At 51.0% G+C, this 16,879-nt stretch overlaps 6 protein-coding genes across 6 annotated transcripts; 3 read left to right on the forward strand and 3 right to left on the reverse strand.

The window, feature by feature from the left end:
• Positions 1-31: 31 nt before the first annotated feature.
• K460DRAFT_376717 (uncharacterized protein) lies at positions 32-2,730 on the forward strand (the record flags this gene model as incomplete). The annotated part of the gene is made up of 4 exons (XM_040934911.1): positions 32-188; positions 244-321; positions 369-994; positions 1,042-2,730. The coding sequence occupies 4 exons, from the start codon at positions 32-34 to the stop codon at positions 2,728-2,730; spliced, it is 2,550 nt and encodes an 849-aa protein (XP_040787823.1).
• A 183-nt stretch (positions 2,731-2,913) lies between these two features.
• On the reverse strand, positions 2,914-3,762 carry K460DRAFT_366138 (S-adenosyl-L-methionine-dependent methyltransferase). The gene has a single exon (XM_040933308.1). It carries the CDS (start codon positions 3,666-3,668, stop codon positions 3,006-3,008), a length of 663 nt encoding a protein of 220 aa, XP_040787824.1. The 5' UTR covers positions 3,669-3,762; the 3' UTR covers positions 2,914-3,005.
• Positions 3,763-5,077: 1,315 nt separating this feature from the next.
• On the forward strand, positions 5,078-7,505 carry K460DRAFT_394957 (uncharacterized protein; the record flags this gene model as incomplete). The annotated part of the gene is made up of 6 exons (XM_040936023.1): positions 5,078-5,145; positions 5,197-5,314; positions 5,368-5,432; positions 5,483-5,876; positions 5,934-6,417; positions 6,472-7,505. The coding sequence occupies 6 exons, from the start codon at positions 5,078-5,080 to the stop codon at positions 7,503-7,505; spliced, it is 2,163 nt and encodes a 720-aa protein (XP_040787825.1).
• Positions 7,506-7,777: 272 nt separating this feature from the next.
• K460DRAFT_405528 (uncharacterized protein) lies at positions 7,778-8,370 on the forward strand (the record flags this gene model as incomplete). The annotated part of the gene is made up of 3 exons (XM_040936862.1): positions 7,778-7,963; positions 8,014-8,054; positions 8,118-8,370. 3 exons carry the CDS (start codon positions 7,778-7,780, stop codon positions 8,368-8,370), a joined length of 480 nt encoding a protein of 159 aa, XP_040787826.1.
• A 149-nt stretch (positions 8,371-8,519) lies between these two features.
• K460DRAFT_366139 (alpha/beta-hydrolase) lies at positions 8,520-9,841 on the reverse strand. Its single transcript, XM_040933309.1, has one exon. It carries the CDS (start codon positions 9,588-9,590, stop codon positions 8,712-8,714), a length of 879 nt encoding a protein of 292 aa, XP_040787827.1. The 5' UTR covers positions 9,591-9,841; the 3' UTR covers positions 8,520-8,711.
• Positions 9,842-9,893: 52 nt separating this feature from the next.
• Positions 9,894-13,310, reverse strand: K460DRAFT_366140 (intracellular protein transport protein). The gene is made up of 4 exons (XM_040933310.1): positions 12,912-13,310; positions 12,810-12,860; positions 10,255-12,759; positions 9,894-10,200 (listed from the first exon to the last, which is right to left on the reverse strand). Exons 1-4 carry the CDS (start codon positions 13,185-13,187, stop codon positions 10,081-10,083), a joined length of 2,952 nt encoding a protein of 983 aa, XP_040787828.1. The 5' UTR covers positions 13,188-13,310; the 3' UTR covers positions 9,894-10,080.
• Between the last annotated feature and the right edge of the window lie 3,569 nt (positions 13,311-16,879).

Raw genomic sequence — 16,879 nt, forward strand, 5'->3', positions numbered from 1 at the left:
CCTTGCCAACGAGACTGGACATGTCGTGCTGATGTCGGCTGGGTGGACCACTTACTCGGTGAGCCACACTGGGGATGAGGACGGTCTTCTCTCTACTAGTGAAGATGTACCCGCCTGCGCGTCTTGCAAGAAGCGAAAACTACGCTGTTCCCGGGAAACACCAACGTGTTCGCATTGTATGAGGCTCTGTAGGTTTCCCGATATTTGCGACGGCTACTTGTTCGCTTATTTTTTTCTTTCAAGCAACCGAGTGCGTGTACCAGCCCAAGCAGAAGCCTGGTCTGAAACCGGGGGCCGTGGAGGCGTTGACTCGCCGCGTGGGTATGCGACTAAACATTGTACCTCCAAACGCAATTGACGCGAAGTAGCATTCCTCGAAAATATACTACTGGACAATGCTGGAAACGTTCGACCACAGTACCATGCTGATGAAGTAGCGCATAACGGTCATGGTCTCCTTCACGAGAACGGCGGGACGGCAGTTGCTCTCCAGGCCCAAGAAAACGTCCGTCACACTGAGGTTCCTATTGGCCATCGCCGCCATGCGAGTGATACATCAAAAAATGATAATGAATTTCACGAAGAAGACAGATCCGCTACGAATCCATTGAAGCGGAAACTCAATCAACCCCTTGTCGAAACCTGGCTCTTCACCCTTCAACAAATCGACATTGCCCAGCACTTGCCGTCTCAGCTTCTCCTCGAAAAGGTTGCGGATTTCTTCTGCATCTCGTTCCATCACTGGATTCCTTATATCCACAAGCAGAGGCTTCAGACACGCGTCCGCGAAGGCTCTAGAGATGCTGGCCTGGATTTGGTCCTTCATGCCTTGGTAGCCGTTTCGTTACGGCACATGGATCCTATGGAGCTCTTCATGGACACCGATCAGATTCTTCAACAGACAAGAATTTCACGCTTGATCGTGGAGATGCACTCGATACGTAGTGTGTCGGTTGAGAGCTTACAGGCACTTATCTTTGTTGTGTTTGATTATGTGAGTGGTTCTTTTCTCATGGCATAGAATGAACTGATTGGATGTAGCTCAACGATGGCCAGACTCAAAAAGCCTGGCCACTGATAGGTTCACTTACGAGGACGATTGATTACTTGCAATTAACTACTGAGCCTACCACGTCGCATTCGGGCTCTCTCATGACGCCTGTGCGTCTTGTACCGCCTTCGAGTGACTGGACAGAACTAGAAGAGCGTCGAAGGCTCTTTTGGATTATTTTCCTGCTCGATCGTTTCTGCTCTGTATCCACCGGTTGGAATACTAGCCTTACAGCTGATGACGTTCACAGAAGACTGCCTGCAGATGGGGGTTACTTTACCCGGGAGGAACCTGTGACCACGCCATACTTCGGCATCTGGAACAAGGCAGCCGCTCGAATTGGACGATCACTAGCAAATTTACCTGCTCAATACAATGAAGAAGATCCAGCGGTGGAACAGCCGCAAGGCGCTAGTCCAAATTCTGCAAACGGCTATATCGATGCCTCCAAACTAGGCGCATTTGCTTACTGCGTCGAGGCAACAGAGTCGCTCAGCCAAGTGACAACCTTTTTCCTGCAACAGAGGATAAACTGGCAAGACAAAGAGCATGCAGTTAGCTGGCTGACGCGCTTCAAGGAATTGGATCTGAGGCTGGTGCAGTGGAAGCTGTTCCTTCCTCCAAGATGGAAGGATTCGAATATTTCATCGGATAGAGCTGTTGTCGATATGGATCCAAATCTCACGCTTGCACACATCACCCATAACACATCGATGATACTACTACACCACCCGGTTGCGTACCCTCCGAAAAGCTGGAACGACTACGTCGCGTTACCAAAGGACTGCAGCGCCCAAACCTGCGAACTTGCCGCTGTGGAAACTTCAAACATTGTGGACAAGTTCCTTGCACATAGTCCCATCCCATTCGTCAATGTGCAATTTTCGTTTTGCGCGTTTGTTGCTGCTAAAGCCTTACTTTTCGAACACCAAGCCAAGCATCAACCTCTCCGACCGGAATTCGAACGCTTGACTCGTGACCTATGGGAAATGTCAAAGAGATGGAAAGGAAAGACCCAGAGCATTGGCGATGATCCTTCAAATCTAAGAACTTGCAATCAAGCTGGCATGTATGCTCATCACCTCGAGCGACTCCGTGAAGCTTGTCAACACGATGCACAGTTCAAGATTGACTTCTACGACTACTCTGGGCTAACTATAGAACACAAGAAATATGCAAGTCCTAGATATACGGCCACACCACACCACTGTCTTGAAAACCTTGCAGACAGCCATTCTCTCATGACGAGCCGTGCGCGCCAAAATAGCTTCAGGAGCTCCCAATCAGCGCTCAGCCCAAGACAAATACCGCCCACTACTACGACTGGCTCCGCGGCCGTACCGTCTACAGCAAGACACGATCAGCTTCACAACTGTCCACCACTAAATCAGACTTTGTCTCCAATCGGAGTATGTTCAACTTATCCAGCATCGGAAGCAGCGGCTGGCCACACCGGTCATGGGCAGCGCCTCTATCAAGTTGATGCAAATCCCGCGTCGAGGCCTGTTCCACGCCACAATCCTTTCCACACAGCCATTGAAACTCAAAGCCTTCAAGATCAATCCCTGCTTAATCTTTCCGATGCATTCATGGATTCAGACTTTCTGGACATGGATCGAGTTATCACTTTTGAGGATGCAAATTTCATATTACCCGGAGACGCATTTAGATGGCAGTGATTGCCTAAGCCTAACTACAATGGAGTAGGCGTCGAATGGCTTGTCTGTACGCAACGTGCCATTTCAAGGGATGTCTTGCTGTTTCGAGGAAATGCAACAAGTTACAGGTTCTGTATCTCAAACGTTCGGGGCATACGGCGACCCGTTTTCCTGAATTCTCGACGAGCGAGAGAGTATTGGGGCTGTCAACACTCGGGTCATATTCCTAGTCATGTATCAAGTATCATAAGTGCGATAAAAGAAATACTAACAACGCCACGCCTTCATCTCCGTTATCATATGATGGGATGCTGGCCGTTGTTTTTCCTTGCTAAAACCCACAAGAATTTTGCATCACCTGTAGCTTGTCGGAGCTCCTTGACTATGACATTCAACCCAACATCTGCAACCATTTTCACGCTCTTCTCCTCGCCCCACCCGCTCCAGAACATCCACCCTTTGTCCTGGCCTAGCCAGTTCTCTGCCTCTTGCGAAGAGAATTCTGTTGCGGAGAAATTCGCCAGAAAGAGACCACCAGGCTTGAGCCATTGAACAATCTTGTGCATGAGTTCAGTCTGCTCGTCGCGAGGCAGGTGAATGATACTATAGAACCCAGTCACAGCGTCAAAGCTGTCATTGGGAAAAGATAGTGAGAGCATATCGCCCTCCACGAGTGTCAACCGTTTTCCATACTGCGCTAGATTGGAGCGTGCGCGATCAAGCTGGCTAGTTGAGATGTCATTGCCCGTGACGTGGACCGTTGGGTTATCCATCTGGAGTAAGAACTTCGTTGCTGGAACGCCAGCCCCACAGCCGAGCTCAAGAATATCACCTGCGTCGCGACCAGTGAGCTGAAGCTGAGAGACGAGGCGCTTGAGATAGTCTAATCGTATGGGATCGTCCGCTGTCGTGAACTGAGCGGCGTAAGTCTCGGCGATGGCATCGTATGAATCTTTCATGCGGGCTTTGAGGTTGCTTGGAACTTTGATTGATCAGTGAAGTATATATGTGGGTGTCTAGGGAGGTCACACCGGAGTCTGACATCGTTCAAGGTCACCCAGAGTTTTGCGATAGGTTTAGTCGCGCAGTGCAAACAATCGCCTTTTCCGTACAAGGCTCCGTTAATAACAGAAGAGATTAATCTTGCGGAGACCTCATTCCTTTTATTTTAATCACGGCACCTAGGCAGGTACGCCGTTGGATGGCGCTAGTGTTGTCATTCCCGTGACATGAAGAGTAGGTGAAGGGCGGAAAGGGCGGAAGGGCGGGTTGCCGATGTCGATCCTCTTGAGTCATCATCAAACAACAATTCTTTCGATCCCGGTTCATGAGAGATGACTTGTGATACGATTGATGCTTTACTCCCTGTTCTAACCTTCTTTGCGTCGGTGAAGCAAAAGTAGGACTTTGTGGGTAATACAAGAGGCACGGCTAATTGCTTCAAGGCACCGCAAGATCTAATTTTAATACCGTACACGGTATGGCATGTGCGACGAATGTCTCTGACGTTCTCGAACATGGGAAGCCAAGCGGCTGGCATTCGAGCAACATGAGAACAGCGCGAGATAGAGATATCTTTCGTCAATTGTGGGAGGCGGGAGCTGGATTGGAAGTCGTGATTCTGTATCTGAAAGGCATGTGTCAACTTAACCTAACGGCAATCCCATCTTCAAGCATCTGCCCGGACCTATCATCGATTTTCGTGTCGAAGCCCTAGAATACATGTGCTTCGTGGCACGTGTATTGTGAAGGAGAACTGGCTCTACAGGTAATTGTGATAGATGCTGGGGATGAAATGTCAGTGTTAAAGGCGAACGTTTTGAGAGTACGATTCGCCCAAGAGTCGATGACGTAGCGTATATACCGGTACTACCTTGATATCCCGTCTTGGCCTGCATCCCCTGATTGAATCGCGCAATGTAGTCATGTTTAGTGCTTCCGGGAGATTGAGAACTTTACTTCTAATAGTGACTTGAAAGCCACTGGGCTGTCTGCGCTCTCCTCAAGACCTATTTTTTTTTTCTAACTTCGGCAAGCGCGATGCTCAGGGCCCAGTTCATGTTTCTTGTGGGTTACGACTCAGGAAACGCGCTAACGGAAGAATTGATCAACCATAGACGCGGGGTACGTTGATATTAGTTCGACACTAACCGGACAATAACCATAATAATCTTGGTGATTCCTTCTCGGTATACATTTACCCCGGAGTACGGGAGGCCTTACGTAGTACCGTGGATTTTCTAAAGACATGATTCATGGATCTTGGAACATGGGCAGATACAAAGTGCGATAAAATCACGTTGCTGACTTCAAAGGCATCTTCGTACCGAATGAAGCGCTCAGTTTGATATCTGGAGAGTTAGTCAAGATGCGCTTTCCACTTGCAACGAATTGTACGCTATTGCTACCCTGTTTAGCTTTTGGTAAGATTGACAGGTACATTTACATCTTGTCTTGGCTTAATCCAACAACTCTGATCTTCTCAAGGCAACGCATCGTATCACAGTTCAACATTATTCGGACTAGTCTTATCGACAATGAGACAACGCCGCTACAGGTTGGGAATGGTAATTTCGCCTTTAATGTTGACAACACTGGAATGCAGGTATACCGCTCGCACCTATTGAGCTGTTCAGCCGTCTGATGATTACGTTGCAGTCATTTCTCCCTTTCAATACCCTCTCAAGTTGGGCCTGGCATAACGACTCTCTTCCAGCAAACGGGTAAGCACGTTCCTACGGACTATGTAAGACACTCTTTCTAATGAAACTAGCGAACTTCCCTCCAAATACAAAGGCTTAATGCGCGAAACATATGGACGAGAAGTATACTACGACATTCCGGATCCAAAGCTTAAGCAAGCAACTCAATGGCTTATTTCGAACCCGAATCGTATCAACCTTGGTCGCATTGGCCTCAAGTACAAAGGCAATACACTTGATAAATCGTTGATTATTGACCCTAAGCAAGAGCTCGACCTGTGGGACGGAGTCATTACGTCGACTTTCAAGATCGACGGGACGGACGTGAAAGTTGTAACACAATGTGACTTTGACTCCGATGCCGTTGCTTTCACTGTTGACTCTGGTCTCATCAAAAGTGGGGATTTGCAAATTGAGTTGGATTTCCCCTATCCGCCAATCCATACCACCAGGTATAAGTACGAAGTAAGTCTCATAATGTAGCCAGAATAATAGCAAGTTTCGTTGTTCACAGTCTTTTAGGTCTTTGCGGGCGTGTATGACTTCCCACTCAACCACACCACCACGCTGGTTCAAGGCGGAAGCGATCCAACCTCTGCACACATACAACACGAGATGCAGGAGCTTCAGTATTTCATCAATCTACGGTGGCCAGAAGATACCCCTGTAAAGCTGATCAGAAATGAAGCTCCGAATTCCACAACTATCACGGCTCATCGGTACACGCTTAGCTCAACCTCGAAATCTTCCTCGGTAGCCTTCACCGCCCACTTCTCACCTGATCAACGAGTCCCTAGCTTTCCTGCAAGTATTCAGGATAAGAATGCAAGAGCCTGGAATAAATACTGGAAGGACGGTGGTTTCGTCGATCTGACTGCTTCATCGAATCCCAACGCAACCGAACTTCAACGCCGTATCATCAAATCGCAATACCATGTGCGCGTTAACAGTGCAGCCAAGGGGCAGTCGCCACAGGAAAGTGGTTTGATGAACAATGGTTGGTATGGTAGGTGACCGAACTGAACGTTGTCCCCACTGTAAAAACACTAACACTACTCAGGCAAGTTCCACATGGAGATGCTTATTTGGCACAACGCGCATTGGTCGAGTTGGGGAAGGCAGCAGTACTTCGATAACATCTTCCCGGAACTCTACGAGACGCTTCTACCATCTTCGCTAGCTCGTGCGAAGTCCATGGGCTGGGAGGGCGCAAGGTGGCCAAAGATGACTGAGCTCAACACAGGTGTCAGTTCGCCAGGTGACATCAACGCATTTATACTGTGGCAACAGCCTCACCCGATGTATCTTGCGCAACTGGCGTACCAAGCGCGCCCTACACGAGATACACTCCAGCGGTGGGACAAGGTCTTGACTGCTACTGCTGATTACATGGCTTCATATCCCTGGTTAAATAGAACAACTGGCAAGTATGATCTTGGACCGCCGTCTTACGGTGTGACCGAGAACACGCCGCCAAGTTCAACAAGGAACCTAGCATATGAAATCGCATATTGGCGCTATGGACTCGACGCTGCGGTAAGCTGGAAGCGTAAACTTCACCAGCCCGTGCCGGAAAAGTGGACACATGTTGCGTCGAGTCTCGCTCTTCCACCGCAGGTTGAGGGCCTCTATGCTGTCTACGACGGCCTTGACAGCTCGTGGTGGAATGATACGAAGCTGAATGGCGACCCCCGTAGCCTGATCATGCTTCAAGGCATTCTTCCCGATACACCCGCTGTAGACCCCAAAGTGGCCCTACGCACCGCCGACAAAGTGTGGGAAGTTTGGGGCGACTCAAAGATTCGTGGATGGGGAAGACCCGTTCTAGCGATCAACAGTGCAAGGATCGGGAATCCAGAGCGCGCGATATATCACCTGACAGCATTTGACTCCTGGAAGTTTGACTCCGCAGGGTTTGCGATTAGAGGTGGGGACGGGGGGACTCCACCGCCTTTCATGCCGGGCAATGCTGGCTTTCTACTTGCAATCGCATATTGTGCAGCAGGTTGGCAGGGATCAGAAGTGGATGCTCCGGGCTTTCCAAAAGATGGGAGTTGGACTATAAAGCACGAAGGGTTATCGAGGGCCTTGTGAGTGGTCGCGTTGTTGCGGTTTGGGACCCTGGAATGCTATCCACAAATAGAAAGATCGTAAATTGACTTGCCGAATTCGTCAAGGTTTCACACGTGGTGACGGGCAATCTTGTGCGACGTGCTAACGAAGTCCGGGACGCACCTTTGACATTGCCGAAAACGGCAGTCCATGAACGTCCGAGAGCAAAAACATGCAAAATCGCAGGATGTCTGAACAGTTTTTCAGACACCCTTTTCTTCTCAGTAAAGAACTGAGACCTCGAGATTCATACAATGGCCTCTCATACTCTGCCCCTTTTCTTTATTGTCTTGGTTCTCGCATGCCTCCGAACCGCACAAGCGAGTTTTCAAGACGAAGTCCGCGCAGCCGAAAGCATCCTTAACGATCTTCCAAAAGCTCTCGCGATCCCTTTTTGCTCTGGTTACAAGCCCTCGACTTCTTCCTATGTCACAGAAAGTGTAAGCAACTTTGCATGTGGAGTTACGTAGTGCTAATGCTTCCGCCGCAGTGCATTACAGTGACCAGCACAACAATATTGACATTTCACACGTACGGCACCTCTGTCATGTTATCCTTTCTTCTAGCTCTTGGATCTATCTAACATCACCGTAGCACATCCACCATATATGTGGCTGCGACGGCACCAGCAAAACGCTCTCAGCCGAAATTACCCCGAGATACCACCGACACCTTTCCTCAGCGCGCAACTTGGTGCTCCGACTATAATGTCCCCTGTCGTCTGGTACAGTACGACCACGATGTAATTGCTGAGGCTTGCCAGAAGTATCTTAATGGCGATCAAGATGAGGATGTGTCTCCTGAGATTGCGCAGGCGATGTGGGACTACAAGTATGGCCTTGATTAGCGGCAAGAGTTTCATTCCCTAGGGTTGGGGAAGGGATTTTGAGTTTTTTTGTGTGCGGCCCTAGTCGGAGGGCGAGGTGGCTGATTTTAGTAGAATTGGGATTTATGAAAGCTTCTAATGCGGGGTGTTTCCATCATGTATGTTGTAGTCAGTTTAATGAATGTGCTGTATTTTTGATGAGACTAAACACTCCCAATACGACGAGGGCTGTTCTCTTTACATATGATACCACCATGATACGAATAGCTCTTAAATTTTCCTTCATGGCATGTTAACACTGGTGAATCAGCCTTCTTTCTTCCTCAAGTCCATGTGACATATGAAAGACAACCCGTGCTACTTCAGACCTCCTTCTCGCAGTCTCCCATGAACTCCAATAGTAACCCTTCGAACTCGTCTGGCCTTTCCCAGAACGGTGCATGCTTCAAACCCTCCAGTGCAATACACCTGCCTCTCCACAACCTCCTCCACCGAAGGTCATCCAAGTAATCAAGATTCACGAACTGCTCGGCCCCACCGTTCACCACAGCAATCAAAACCTCTTCCGTCTCTACTACCTTTCTCTGGTCAACGCCAGCAGGAGCTTCGCTTTCATTTCCCGCAAGCCTGCGACTCATTATCACTCTCGCCCTCCCATCGGTCCTTCGCGCATCTTCCAACATCCACGCCTCAAAGCACTCTTCCTTGCCCGCCGCCGCACTATACCTCGCAACCCCCTGCGCTTCCTCCTCGCTCCAGTCCTTCTTCCCCGCTAGTCCTAAGTCCCCGTCCTGAAATTTGAATCCCCGTTTCATCTGCTCTTTACCAAGGGCGGGTGGTGTTCCAGTAAGCATGAGGCCTTTGATTTCGATAGGTGGAGAGGAAATGGATGCAAGCAAAGGAACCATTTCTATGCCTACATGGCCTCCTAGACTCCACCCAAAGACTACAACGCGAGGAATGTTAAGGTGCTGCAGGATGTGCATGGCGAGGTCGGCGTAGCCTCGCATCCAGTAAGTCTTGTCAGGATCGGGGGCGTTGGAAGATGCGCCGTGGCCAGGGAGGTCGAATGCAATGATTCTCCAGCGTTCTGTGAGAGCCTTGGATTCTAGGATGTGGCGGAAAATCTTTGAAGAAGAGGAGTTGCCGTGTATGAGCAGGAGGGCGGGCTTGTCATTCTTCAGACCCGTGTCGGTTATGCTGATCAAACCGTGGTCAGTCTCGAGGACGAAGCTAGGCATGATGGGGGCGATTTATATGGGTATCAATTTTAAAGTGCCTAGTTGTTAGGTCATCTGCGTATTGTGTGAGGTATGGACGATGCAAGTTAATGTACGTCAGACAACGCTCAATTTTCCGTTGGCGGGGTTTCGGATACCAATGGAATTGCAGTATTTTCAGTGGCACGGCAACGTCGGACGTGAAAAAAAATACCACAAGATAGAAATATATCTCAAAAGTAAAGTACTGAGACTCGAGTTTGACGTGCAGCATGACGCGAGGCATCGAAGATTAGCAATGCCGTTTCGAAAAACGGGCAGGGATGTGTGGAGAGTTGTGGATTCTAGCGGAGTAACTAACATCACTTATAACGTGGCAGGAAACATTAGCTTGAAGCGACCATAATGTGTCTATCATTGCGGTTTATAGCTGGTTGTCTGTGCCAATAGCGCTGAAGTAAGATTACAGGTCATTGCTAGGGGTGGTAACGCACATGAGGACGACATCGTCCTACTCTTTGTCCTCATCGTCGTCGCCGCTCTGATCTCCCTCACTATTTTCGTCGTCGTCGTCGTCGTCATCATCATCTTCAGCATCCGAGACCTCTTCTCCCAAAGCCTTTAGTCGTTTCTAAGAGATGTTAGCCTATGTTTGCATGTTTTCATCACTCGTAACTTTACTCACTTTGTCCTTGCTCCTCTTTTCCTCCAAGTCGCTGAGCAATACGAACAAGTCATCCAGCTCAGCCTGCTTCTCATTTTCACTTTCCTCGGCTTTGCGCACCTTGTCCTGCAACTCCTTGATGTCATTGTCCTTGCTTCCTACACTAATTTGAGCTTTCCGAAGCTTCTCCTCCGCATCCTTGACCTTCCAGGTCTGGTCTTGCGCTTTGGTTTTAAGCTCTTGACTCTCCAATTTCAAATTGTCGATATTGGATTGAAGTGACGTCTTCTCATTCGTGAGCTTCTTGACCTGCGCTTCACTTTTTTGTACATTGCTTTGAAGGCTATGCAGTGTTTCGGTAATGGTGGCTATCTCAAGGCGCGTGCGTTGTTGTGTCTGCTCGAGGCTACGGATTGTCTCGAGCGCCTCCTGACGGGCTTTATCGGATGCGCCGAGGCGGCGCTCCAATTCAACACGAGCCTGGTTGGAGTCGCGCAATCTCTCGTCGTACTCCTGTCGAACCTTCGAAATGGCAAGATTCCCATCCTTACTTGTCTGTTGCACTTTGTTGTTCAAGGCAACAATTTGAAGATTGTACTTGTTCTCTAGCTCTAGTGTGGCTTGTCTGTATTCGCGATCTCTGCTTGCGATCTCTTTATCGAGATCGTCGTGCAATTTATCGTTAATTCGCTTGAGCGTGTTGCGCTGCTCATCAGCCGATTGTTGGGTTTTGCGGTGTTCCGCTTGCTCTTGATCTATCTTCTGCTCTAGTGTCATCAGTTGCGCTTTGAGTTCTTGGATGGTTTGCTCCTTCTCATCCCTCTCTCCACGCAATGCGTCTACTACGTCTCGATCAATGCCATCGTGTGATTGATGTTGCTCAATATTTGGGTTGCGATCGATCGCACGCGATAAGCGACTGAAGTTGTCTTTCAGAAAGTCTATAAAGGCTTCGTCGAAGAATACCTCTGGTAGACTACCTCCCGCTCCTCCAATGCGAGGTAATACCTCGAAGTCACGTACAAGTGGGTGATGGCGTAATTCGACTATAGCGTCTAGGTACTTCTCGCGGCCAATCTTTGCAACGAGAACAGGCTGTAATTCGCGTCGAGGTACTGGTGAGTCTTTCGTGGAGAACTCGTATACGACACCGAGGAGTGCCGCGCAAAGACCACGAATGACCACCCGGTCACTTCCAGGAGTCAAGACGGCCTGTACAAGGCTTTGTAAACTGCTCGCCTCTCCAAGAAAATCATCGACTGCGGTAGCATCGTCGAATAGCCACCCCAACAGGAGCATGAGGTAGGCGACGGCTATTCGCGCATCCTCGCCAAGCTGTAAGCTTGCGATGAGGTTCGCAGTCAGTGTCTGTATACAGGTAACGACTTCTTCTCCGCGCTCTGCATCGCCCTCTTTGACTTGCATCAGCATGCTCTTCGCTTGGATATCGTTAAAAATAAGGTGATAGACCAGGGTAGCGGCGAACCAAAGCCTGTAGGGGTCGGTAGCGGGTGAAGCTTGCGGTCCCGCTAGTAGGATAGTCAGTGCATTTGCCGTCTCGTCACCACCTTCATGGCCACCTATTGCTCGGTTCAGGAAGTGCTCTTGTATTTGCGTGTGGCCGTGAAAGTAAGCTTTGATGCACTCGCAACCCGCGTTGCGCATGTCAAATAGCTCGTTCGAAGCTGGAGCAAGAACCAGGTTCAAGAGGGCTTCGATAACGTACACCTGCACGGCACTTTTTGGAGAAGTAACGCTGTTTGTTGCAGGTTCTACCACCGGCCTCACCTGCTCTTGAGCAAAGCCCTCTTGTAATCGAGCATTCCCTCTTATCAAATCGGCACACGTGTTCAAGGCTTCGATCTTGATAGGCATTGTGGTCACCGGGTCGAATGCAATGTTCAGCAACTGGCGAAGGAGACCATGCTGCTGGAAGACATTCTGATTCTGCAGGGTGCCTACGCTGCCGGTGACGAGGAACATGCGCATGATGGCTAGGAGACCCCAGATGTTCTTGTCACTCTGGGGGCTGAGCCAGTCATCCTCCTCTTCAGCACCTGCTCGCTGTTTCTTGGGCTTCTTTCCGCCCGGCAGTAATGCAGCAAACTGGGCGACATGCCCCATCTCCCGGATATTGGTCTGATTGGACGTGTTGTAGCGTATGAGAGTGGCCAACAGACTGAGGCAGTCCTGCACGACTACGCCGCCTTGGGTGAGTCCTCCATCTGCACGTATCATGCTGAAGACTTTTGTAAAGGCATCTTCAAAGACGAAGAGCTTCTGCAACTCGGTAGAGGATCTCGACAGGTCGGTGAGCACAACGAGGCCCTCGTTGCGAACAGCGTCTCGGGGGTCGTCTAGCGTGGCCACGAGGTACGTGGTGCCCATCGGGGCGGCAAGTATGCATTCCTGCGTCCGCTCTGGGCGTGCGAGTGCGATGGCTCGTATGAGTTGCAGTGCGTAGAGGCGCGAGTAGAAGTCGGGCTTGTCGAGGAGGTCGATGAGAATGGTTATGTTATCTTGCCGCTACCATAAGCTCAGCACTAGCAGTTGTGAAGGGGGGTACAAAGACGTACCTGGGAGAACTGATCTGCTAGCCACAGCGCTATCTCGTCTGAAGCTTCTGGCTACAACACGTACAGTCAGCTCGGCCCTGCTTGCGCGCACGGCTCACATACGCTCGCCTCATCTGGGTGGAAGAGCATGAGCAGCGTCTCCAGCACCACCTTGAGCGTGTCGACATCTTCGGCGTCCTTGACCAGAGAGGCTATGAGATGGCGCAGAGCTCCCGAGGCGACCGAGGCAGGATACTCCTTGGCGAAGCTGCGCAGGCCCAGGATTGCGGCACGGCGGTCCTCGAGAAGGGTTGCGCTCGTGAGGCGGCTGCTGAGGGTGCTGATGGTGTCGGTCGCCGTCTGCTTGGGAGGCGCATTGGCCTCGAGCACTCGCATCATCTTGGAAGGGTGTGATGTGGCAGGGTGTTACGCGTCCATGGTGAATGAGAGGCGGCGGGTAGGGATAGAGAAGGGATAGAGAAGCTTCAACGTGGAAGAGTGTGGCTACTGCTGCTGTCCATGTCGACCTATGTGCTTTCACCACTCAACCTAGTTCCACGTACATAATAGTACATTTTGGTGCACAGACGCCCTCAGAGAAGCTCCGAACCTCTGAACCCTGTCCCTGTCGCGCCCTCGGCCAAACTGCGGCCCCAGGTCTTGGCTTACCCGGTCGCGCAAAGAGTTTCCCTGTCGCGCAGTGCTTCCCACCTCACTCTACGCATCAATATATCCTCCCCTTTCCCCCAAAGCCCCCCCTCAAAGGACGCAGGGCGCTTGAGGAGACTACAACGCGCTAGGAGCTGTGTCATTGGTGTTGGATCTCACGTCAAGCCGCAGACTGCACGACGCATCCTCGCGCCTCCAGGCAGATTTCTTTCCTTTCCAGGCTGCATCCACAGCCAACGCAGTGTCGACAGCCGCTCTTTCACCTTCTCATAGTATCTTGTAATACTACCACGAGTCTCAGAGCTTCCAGTGTCCGCCCTTTCGCATTTGCCCGTGTCGCTCTCCATCATCACCACCCGTAACCAAACTCCGCGCGCTGTCGAGCGCCCACCGCCGTCATGGGTGTCCCCGCCATGTTCCGCTGGCTCAGCCAGAAATACCCCAAAATCGTGTCAGGCGTCGCAGAAGAGAGACCAAAGAAGGTTGGCGACGAGTTTGTTCCCGTCGACCGCACCGGCCCAAATCCAAACGGCGAAGAATTCGACAACCTCTACCTCGACATGAATGGCATCGTCCATCCCTGTTCGCATCCCGAAGATGCACCAGCGCCCAAGACCGAGGCTGACATGATGATGGCCATCTTCGAATACACGGATCGCGTCGTCGGCATGGTTCGTCCCCGCAAGCTTCTTTACATGGCAGTGGATGGCGTTGCGCCTCGTGCCAAGATGAACCAGCAGCGCTCCCGGCGTTTCCGCGCTGCAAAGGAGGCAAAGGAAAAGGATGAAGAGCGGGAAGAATTCCAGAAGTTGCTCAACTCGCAGAAAGCTAGTCGCGGCGACGACATCACTAGTCTCGAGGAGGTCGTCGAGAAGACATGGGACTCCAATGCCATCACACCGGGTACGCCATTCATGCATCTTCTTGCTGAGAGTCTACAGTACTGGTGTGCGTACAAATTCACGACTGATCCATCCTGGAAGGACATGAAAGTCATCATCTCGGATGCGTCTGTGCCCGGTGAGGGAGAACACAAGATCATGAACTTTGTCCGCTCGCAACGCTCAATGCCCACACATGACCCCAATACCTCACATGTCATTTATGGTTTAGATGCCGATCTGATCATGTTAAGTCTTGCCACTCACGAACCTCATTTCCGTGTTCTTAGAGAAGACGTCTTCTTCGACTCTGGTAAGGACAAGGTCTGCACACGCTGTGGGCGCAAAGGCCACATCCGGAACAACTGCGAGTTTCCCGACGATGGGAAAAAGCTGACCGAGGAAGAGGCTGTCGAAGAATGGGCTACCTCCGAACATCAACTCAAGCCCTATATCTGGCTGCACACCAACATCCTACGAGAGTATCTGGCCGTCGAGATGGAGACGCCTAAGCGCAAGTTCAAATACGATCTAGAGCGTTCTCTCGACGACTGGGTCTTCATGTGCTTCTTCGTTGGCAACGATTTTCTTCCGCATTTGCCCAGTTTAGAGATTCGAGATCAAGGTATAGACTTACTCATCAGCATCTGGCGAGATCTTGCTGCTGAGATGGACGACTATGTGACAAAGGACGGCTTTCCCGACATGCGCCGCGTACAGCAGATCCTCTCTGCTCTTGCTGCGCGAGAACCTGATATATTCAAGAAGCGAAAGGAAGTCTCCGATCGCCAGGCCGCGAAGAGGGCTCAGCGTGAGGCCCATAATAACACCAACAAGCGTCAGCGACGAGATGAGAATGGCAACTCCGCGCCTCCTTTCAAGCGCACAAAGGAAGACACCGATACTTATGTCAACGCAGGTATTGTTTTTTTCGATCCGAAGGATGCACAGTCCAAGGAAGTGCGCGACGTTCATAAAGACATTCTGCACCAACGCGATGCGGACTCGAACAAGAGCGCTGCTGCGAAACTCAAAGAGCTCATGAAGGCCAAGGCCGGTGGCACCATTGCTCCCGAAACAGAGTCAGTCCCTGAATCAGAGGCTGCTTCTCAATCCGCCTCGGGTCCTGAGACGCCGGCTCAGCTTGGAAAGCGCAAGGCAGATGAGGTAGAAGATGCCGACAATGGTACACCCGGGAGAAATACACCGGTTGTTCCTCAGTCACCCTCCCAAGCCGCGCAAAAGAAAGTCGATGGAACTCCCGAGGACATGATTAAGCTCTGGGAAGACGGTTACGCAGAGCGATACTATGAACAGAAGTTTCATGTCGCACCCGATGACATCGCGTTCCGCAACAAGGTTGCCCGTCAGTACGCCGAAGGCCTATGCTGGGTGCTAGCATACTACATGCAAGGTTGCCCTTCGTGGACGTGGTACTTTCCACATCACTATGCACCATTTGCCGCAGACTTTGTCGGTCTCGAAGATATGGATCCTCGCAAGCTTTTTGAGAAGGGTGTGCCATTTCATCCTTACGAGCAGTTGATGGGCGTCTTGCCAGCCGCCTCGAACCACGCCATTCCTGAACCTTTCCGTATCCTAATGGAAGACCCCAACAGCTCTATACTTGACTTCTATCCCGAGGACTTCCCTATCGACTTGAACGGGAAGAGATTTGCCTGGCAGGGCGTAGCTGTTTTACCTTTCATTGACGAGAAGCGACTGCTGGCAGCTATGGCAACAAAATACCCCGAGCTATCAGACGACGAAAAAAGGCGGAACGAGTTTGGCAAGGAGACACTTATGTTCTCACAGCAGGGTGGCCTCTTTGAAGATGTCGAGAAGGCACTCTACCGCAAGGGCCAGCAGAAACACAAGATCGATCCTGCACAAAGTCGTGCGCTTCACGGTGACATAGAGCCACACGACATGTTCGTGTTGGATAGTCAATTGGTACCGCCTTTTGATGTCGACGGTGAAACCGAATTTGAGATTGTCCAGGATGGATCAATGAGGTTTGTGATGACCATCTAAGTCATGAACAATAATAATGCTAACAATTTATTAGGGTATACTACGAAATGCCCAGCGTTAGCTCAAGCCGAGCCCATAAGTCTGTCCTCTTAGACGGCGTCAAGCTCCCCAAGCCCGCCCTCAGTCCCGGTGAAGCCGAATCAGTGCGCCGCTCCAATGAGCGTGGGGGTGGTGGCGGATACCGGGGCCGTGGAGGTGGTAGAGGTGGCTTCAACGACCGTCGCAGCAACGACAATATGCGCGGCGACTACCAAAACGGAGGAGGGCGAGGCAGCTACTCCAACGGTCGGGGAGGCGGAGGCTGGGATCGCGGCGGGTACAACGGTAATCAGGGTGGTTATGGAGGACAGAACTACGGACCACCACCACCCTTTCCAAACTCATGGCCCCCACCCCCGGGTCAAAATTTCCTACCTCCGCCTCCACCGGGCTGGGTGCCACCACCCCAAGGTGCTTGGCAAGGTGGCAATGGAGGATATGGAGGTCCACCTATGCCGCCGCTGGTTG

This window comes from Cucurbitaria berberidis, assembly GCF_010015615.1.
Source record: "Cucurbitaria berberidis CBS 394.84 unplaced genomic scaffold K460scaffold_3, whole genome shotgun sequence".
Lineage (NCBI taxonomy): Eukaryota > Fungi > Ascomycota > Dothideomycetes > Pleosporales > Cucurbitariaceae > Cucurbitaria > Cucurbitaria berberidis.